This window comes from Microtus oregoni, unplaced genomic scaffold (genome assembly GCF_018167655.1).
Source record: "Microtus oregoni isolate MIOR12 unplaced genomic scaffold, Mior012 000005F_ref0000423, whole genome shotgun sequence".
NCBI lineage: Eukaryota > Metazoa > Chordata > Mammalia > Rodentia > Cricetidae > Microtus > Microtus oregoni.
Window position 1 is genome coordinate 34,971,280 of NW_024543064.1, and position 7,521 is coordinate 34,978,800.

The window sequence follows — 7,521 nt, forward strand, 5'->3', positions numbered from 1 at the left end:
ATGGTAAGATTCTTTAAGCCTTTAGTAGTAACATCACTACTATAGGTCCTACAGTTTCAAAGTCATTTATTTACATAATTTCTTGGCTTAGCCCTATGTGGTGGTACCATTTAAAGGGTGTACGTATACCCCTAGGATCCTCTAAATCGCAATTCTCTACTTATGGGTCAAAACCCCTTTAGGAGTTGGAGGAGTCTTCACAGGGAATAGCCTAAGACCATTGGGAAAACATTTACATTATGATTCAAAACAAAATCACTTATTTCAATAACAATGAACGTGATTTTATTGTTGGGGGTTACCACAACATAAGGAACTGCATTAGGAAGATTGAGAACCACACCTCCAAATAGTATCTTGCAGTACTACACAAAAATATAAATGGCATGAGTCCAATATTTGAAGGCAACTGTTGATTTTGAGTCTGTGTTGAATGCGTTTGTCTTGACCAATGTAAATTGAGTCTTGACTCTCTTTGACAAGCTTCGGGAAATAGTCAAAATAAATGTGTTTCTTTCACACATCTTTCATCCCAACACTCAGAGGGCAGAAGCAGGCAGATCACCGAATTAGAGGCTAGCCTGGTCTACAGAGTGAGTTCCAGGACAGCCATAGCCACACAGAAAAATCTTGTTTTGAAAAACTAAAAAAAGTGCTTTTTCAAAACCCAAATTATACCCCAAATAAATCTAGCAAAGTGGGATTCCACAAGGGAAAGGTATCAATGGCCCAGGGAGAGAGATGATGAGACACTGGGGCTAAGCCAGCTTCGTGCTCTGCTGGAATTCTGAGGCTTGGTAAGCATGGAACTGGATCGTACAGATGTAGTGCTAGGGTGTTCCAAGGGCTGGGCTAAGCCTAATAGGGCCAAATGTTGTGCATGTGGGGTGGAAAAGTAGATCTTCTGTTCTTCTGAGTACCGTTCTGCAGGAGTCACGGCATCACTGTAGGTCCAGTCACACCAATGGAAATTGAAGCCTTCAAGCAGAGTGATGTGGCCAGCTCTTGTAGGAACACAATCAGGGGGCTTTCTAGATGGCAATTTAGGCACTTCAATCCCTGGCAGCAACATTACCCCTCTGATAGCAAACCAGCCCAAATGGGGGTATATGCACACACCTGCTATGTACTGAAGAGAAGGGAAAAGAAAAGCAGAGTTACAGAGGCCATTTTGATACTAAGTCCAGCTACCATTATTGAAGCTTTTTTTCCTTTAATTTATTTTTATGTGCAAGCAGTACCTACAGAGGCCAGCAGAGGGTGAGCAGCAACCTTGTGGGTGATGAATGCTACTCTTCTGCAAGAGCAACAAAAGGCCTTAACCTTAGAACTAACTGTGGAGGCTCTACTTGAACTGATTGAGACAGTACCTGCCTCTGCCCCCTGAATAGGGGAATTAAAGGCGCCTGCAACTAATCCTGGCCTGATCTGTTTAATTTGGGGGGGGGGGGGGGGGTTCTTAAAAAATCTGCCTGTTCTGGAACTGTGTCAACCAAGTGGACTTCAAACTCACAAAAAACTTCCAGCCTTTGCCTTTCAAGTGCTGGTCTTATGCAACCACAGCCCAGTTTGCCTGCCTTGTTCTTAAAATTTTGTGTTTCTTCACGGCCTCTGGAAAATCCAGGTCCCAGGGGTCATACTCAGGTTGGTATGCTGCTGTGGCCCACAGTGCCTTTACCCCCACCTCACTGTCCTGTCTTCTCTTCACCACCTACTCAGAAACATTCTAAGGAATCAGGAAGGGCTCTCTTGAGACCTGACTTGCATTACCCCGCCCTGGATTTTCCAGAGACAGCCAGGGAACACAAAGTTTTAATAACAAAGCAGGCAAGCTGGGCAGTGGTTGCATATGCCCAGCTCTCGGGAGGCAAAGGCTGGAGTTTTTTGTGAGTTTGAGGTCAACCTGGTCTACACACTTCCAGAATAGTCAGGTTATTTATCACACAGATAAATCCTCTCCCCAAAACAAACAAACAAAACAGATCCTGTCTGGCTTGGCTGCCTGTGCTTTAAATCACAGTACTACTAGGGCAAATATCTCAGGGAGTTCAAGGCCAGCCTACACAGTGAGTTCTAAGACAGCCTCAAGTGTAGAGACCTTGTCTCAAAAACAAAAAAAAGAGCAGGTAGAGGTGAGGTGACTCAGTGAGGGAAGGTGTTTGCAGCCAAGCCTGACAACCTCAGTTCATCCCCACAGCCCACATGGTGGAAGGAGAGACCTGACTCTAGCAGTTGTCCTTTGGTCTCCATAAGGGCATGCAGAACACAGTAAAAAAAAAAAAAAAAAATTAAGATTTATTTATTTAGTTATTTTTTTTTTTGAGATAGGGTTTCTCTGTAGTTTGGAGCCTGTCCTGGAACTCACTTTGTCTACCAGGCTGGCCTCAAAATCACAGAGATCTCCCTGCATCTGTCTCCCTAGTGCTGGGATTAAAGGCGTGTGCCACCAATTGCCGGACTTATTTTTTTTTTTTAATGTATACAGTGTTCCGCTTCCATGTATTCCTGCATGCCAGAAGAGGGCACCAGATCTCATTAAGGATGGTTGTGAGCCACCATACAGTTGCTGGGAATTGAACTCAGAACCTCTGGAAGAGCAGCAGTCAGTGCTCTTAACTGCTAAACCATTTCTCCAGAGAGATTTTTTTGTTTTGCTTTGTTTTGTTAGGAGACAAGCTCTCTCTGTAGCTTTGGTGCCTGTCCTGTAAGTAGCCCTTGTATAACAGGCTGGCCTCGAACTCAAAGAAATCTGCCTGCCTCTGCCTTCTGAGTGCTAGGATTAAAGGAGTGTGTCACCACCACCCGGCTGCAAGAGAGAGTTTTATTTATTTATTTATTTTTTCCAAATTCATCAAGATTTAATGGAGAACAATAAATGACATCAATAGAACAATCCCAACAGTTTTCCGATGCCTTAAAAGTGGGTGGTAAGCTTGGAACAGGTTCTTCAGCAGGAGCAATACAACATGTTCTAAGATTATGGAGGTGAGAAAACATGTTTGTTAGTTCAAGATGCCTTGTGCACAATACAACAGTTTCCAGGACAGAGAGGACAACAAAACATATAAAGAATAAATCCAAGCTGCTTAACTTTCTACAATTCTCTTGAGTAGTAAGCCCAGGCCACCCTTGGCCATTTGCACGGGTGTCTTTTTTTCTTTATTCTCAATGTAAATACTTGCTCCTTGGGTCACCAGTAATTTTGCTTCTTCCAGTCTCTCCTCATCACAGGCTAAGTGTAGAGGAGTGTTACCCTCAGTGTCTTGGATGTTTGTGGCTGCTTTGTAGAACAGAAGAATATGAACCGTCTTCAAGTTACCCTTGGCTGCTGCCCGGTGCATTGCTGTAGCCTCATAATGGTCCTTAGCATCTGGATCAGCTCCAACTTCCAGTAACATGGCAGCAATCTCATGCCTATTTTTTGAGGCTGCATAATGGAGAGGAGTGCAGCCATGTTGGTTGACCGCATTCACTTGAGCACCTTTCACCAGCAGGGCCTTTACAATCTCATCCCGGCCAGCAGAAGCAGCAATATGCAGAGGAGACCAGCCTGCGTCATCTTTATCATTCACCGGCACACCAAGTTCCAGCAAGAATTCAACAATTTCTGTATGACCGGCTGAGCATGCCCAGTGCAATGCTGTTCTGCTGTCCTGATCGGTTCTAGTAGCTAGAGATTGATCGGCCAAAATGCTCTCCTTCAACTCATCCAGTTTCCCGGTGTAGGCCAGGTTGCAGACCATTACGTTAGACACACTCCCCTCCATTTCACCTTCCCAGAATCTCCGTGAAGCTCAAGCCCCGCCCACTCACCAAGAGAGAGTTTTAAAATATTAAAAGTGCCCAAGCTTTTGGACTGTGATGTCCTCAGGTAAACCAGAAAGCAGGAGGCCTATTTGTCAGGACCCCAGATTCTTTGTTCTGGGTTATGTATCAATGTCAGGAAAGGAAGGTGATGTAATGTGGAACCTCACAGGGATACGTGAAGGGGCTTTTACTAATTTTCTCTCAGTCCCCACTCATTCATTCACATGTATTCATTCTCTAACCTTGGTCCCCCACAGGTCAGCATCCACATCTTGTCATTGGTAGTAGTAAGCAGCCCCGGCCACATGGGCTGCATTCTGGGCTAGAATCTTAGGGCACCGGTTGGGGTGGACCTCATAGTCATCATGACTTCTGTTTGCAGTTCTGAAAACTTCTGGAACAGAATAAGGGGATCCTGTTTGCATGATGGGAGTCAGGACTGTTACATGAAGGCCTAAGATGTGTATTAACATGGTTTGGTTTTGTGAGACAGGGTCAGAATGGCCTTGAACTTGCTATACATTGCAAAGACGGTAATCTTGCCTTTACCTCCCTACTGCTGGGATTCTCCATTAAAAGCCATATTTCAAGGGAAAACATAACTTTAACCTATATTAAAAAAGAAGTCAGGCCTGAGAGACCTTGTTTATAAAACCTGCCCTGGAGAAGCAGATCCTGAGAGCTAGCTAGTCACACCCACATGTCAAGTTCCAGATCATTAAGAGATTCTGCCTCAAAGAGTAAGGGACTAAAGAAATGGCTCAATAGCACTTATTGCTCTTGTAATCTATACAGGTTCAATTCCCAGCACCCAGCGTGGCTCACAGCAGTCCATAACCCAAGTTCCAAGGGATCAAACATAGTGCATATGCAGGAAAAACATTCATCCACATAAATGCTTTTTTAAAATTTATTTTAATATAAATTCTTTACAACAAACAAACAGGCCAGGCAGTGATACCACAAGGTCATTAATCCCAGCACTCTGGAGACAGAGACAGGTTGATCTGTGGGTTCCAGCTAGTTCCAGGACAGCTAGGGTTGTTACAAGAGAAACCCCTTCTTGAAAAATGAAAACAAACAAAACAAAGAGAGAGAGAAAAAAAACTGAAGGTAAACAACACTCAAAGAACACTGTTTGGCTTCCATATTCTCACAAACATGTATGTTCACTTACACATAAAGAAAAATAAATTCCTCCTTTTTATTATTTATTTTTAATAATTTTTTATTGATATTTGTTGAGCTCTACATTTCTCTCTCTACCCCTCCCTGTCTCTCCCCTCCTGCCTTCAATCCTCCCCCAAGGTCCCCATGCTCAAAATTTACTCAGGAGATTTTTGTTTATTTGTGTCTGAGACAGGTGTAGTCCTGGATGGCAGTAATTCACTGTATAGACCATGGTGACCTGGAATTTGTGACTGTCTACCCTTTTCTAACCCTGAGATATCAGGCTTTGTTTTCCTCTGTGACTCCATAGCTGATTTTTATTCAATAACAGACAAAATACTCTCCCTCAGTTTGTGGGCTCCATGTCACACTTGGTTAATAAATAGCTTTTACTGGGCAGGTGAGCTGCTTCAGAGGTAAAGGCACTTGTGGTCAAGCCCAGAAACCTGGGTTTGATTTCAGGGACACACATGGCAAAGTGAGAGGACTGAGGCCCAGATTCTTCTGACCTCCACATGTGCACTGTGGTACTGCAGTGTCTGCCCCCACCTTAGTTCAACATCCTTAGTCATCAGAGAAATGCAAATCAAAACAACTCTGAGATTCCATCTTACATTTGTAAGAATGGCCAAGATCAAAAACACTGATGACAACTTATGCTGGAGAGATTGTGGGGAAAAGGGAACACTTCTGAATGCTGGTGGGAATGCCAGCTGGTACAACCGTTTTGGATGTCAGTGTGGCGATTTCTTAGAAAATTAGGCAACAACCTTCCTCAAGAACCAGTAATACCACTTTTGGGTATATATCCAAAGGATGCCCAATCGTGCCACAAGGATATTTATAGCAGCTTTGTTTGTCATAGCCAAAACCTGGAAAAAACCTAAATGCCCCTCAACCAAAGAATGGATTAAAAAAAAAAAAAGTGATACATTTACGCAATGGAGTACTACACAACAGAAAAAAATAATAATGACAGCTTGAGTTTGCAGGAAAATGGATGGAGCTAGAAAACATTATTTTGAGTGAGGTAACCCAGATACAGAAAGACAATTATCACATGTACTACTCATGGGTGGTTATTAAATATAAAGCAAAGAAAGCCAGTCTACAAACCACAATCCCAGAGAACTTAGACAACAACGTAGACAGTAAGAGGGACTTACATGTTACATAGATCCACTCTACATGGGAAGTAGAAAGATCCATAGTTCTCATCTTCTACTTGACCTGGAGCATCAGAATCTCTTTGGAGGAGGCCTGGAGATTTTAACAGGCTCCACAGTGATTCTTATTTATTCCAAAAGCAAGCAGTCCTCAACAGGAGGAAAAATGGAACTGTCTTGCTTCAGGATGTTTTCTTTACGTGTTTGAGTGTTTCACTTGGATGTATGTCTGTGCGCTACTTGCACATCTGTTGTCTGTGAAGTCTAGAACAGGGCTTTGGATCCCCTGAACTGGAGTTAATGGTGGTGTGAGGACCTGACTTTGCAGACTCCATTTTAAAGAGGGGGCATCATCTTAAGCCACATAATGAGGGGGGATCTCAGCTCAGATATGTGCTGCGATAGCGCAATTTGGATGGATACCCTGAAAATAGCCAATTAAGGAGCTAGGGAGCAGGGCCATAAACTTTAACGGGGTTCAGATGTTCCTAGGAGGCAGCCTACCCTTGAAGATACCTTGTCAGTTATTTATGGGGCTTTTTTAGGGTTTTCGTGCCCCAAAACTGACCAATGGTTTCAGAGACTACCTTGCCCTATGCCCTCCTTACCCAATCCCAGGATGACAGGACATGAATGCCCCTTACTATGGCATTTCCCCTTTAAAAGTTCCCCCCTTCCCGGGTTCAGGCTACACTTCCCTCACCCACTGCATTGGTGTGGTAGAGGTATAGTTCAAACTCAAGTTTGAATATTAAAAAACCCTCTTTTGCTTTACATCAGAATCTGTCAGAATCCGGTTTCCTCTTGGGGATAATAAACTTGGGCATAACAGTGGCTGTATGGCTGTAAGCTGTCACGTGTGCTGGGAACTGAACCTGGGTCCTCTGTAAAATAAGTTCATTTAACTGCTGAACCGTCAGAGAGGAAATGGAAACAGTTCTTTTTAAGCACGAGGAACTTTACTATTATTTTCTCACTTAGATGTAACTGCCTGCTGAGTTAGCTAACTTGAGCAATCTGCCATTTAAAACTTATTTCAAATACTGTAAGGGGTTGCCAACAACCTTATTTTAGAACTAAAAGTTTATTGAGTGCACAAGAGATGATGCCAGCCTGGATAGTAACAAAGTACACATGCAGTGTGACCAAAAGTCCGTCCTCATTTTTATAGCCATATATTTATTAACTTATTTATGGGCATGTGCCACAGCACCCGGATCAGTCAGTTCCGTCCTTTCACCATGTGGCACCTAAGGGTGAATTCAGATCATCAGGCTTGGCAGGAAGTGACCTTACCCACTATGTTAACACCAGAGAGTTCCTGGGTTGACAGACCCTAGATGTTCCACTCAAGCACAGAAAGTATAATTACTTTCAT

The 7,521-nt window shown here is 43.3% G+C and overlaps 1 protein-coding gene and 1 pseudogene across 1 annotated transcript; both read right to left on the minus strand.

The window, feature by feature from the left end:
* Positions 1 to 721: 721 nt before the first annotated feature.
* Positions 722 to 7,521, minus strand: LOC121447855 (annotated as a pseudogene).
* On the minus strand, positions 2,843 to 3,780 carry LOC121448863 (26S proteasome non-ATPase regulatory subunit 10-like). The gene has a single exon (XM_041653126.1). The coding sequence runs from the start codon at positions 3,765 to 3,767 to the stop codon at positions 3,087 to 3,089; it is 681 nt and encodes a 226-aa protein (XP_041509060.1). The 5' UTR covers positions 3,768 to 3,780; the 3' UTR covers positions 2,843 to 3,086.

What these genes read in the sequence shown, in the direction of transcription:
- LOC121448863 (XM_041653126.1), bottom strand. Translation starts at nt 3,767, where the DNA reads ATGGAGGGGAGTGTGTCTAACGTAATGGTCTGCAACCTGGCCTACACC.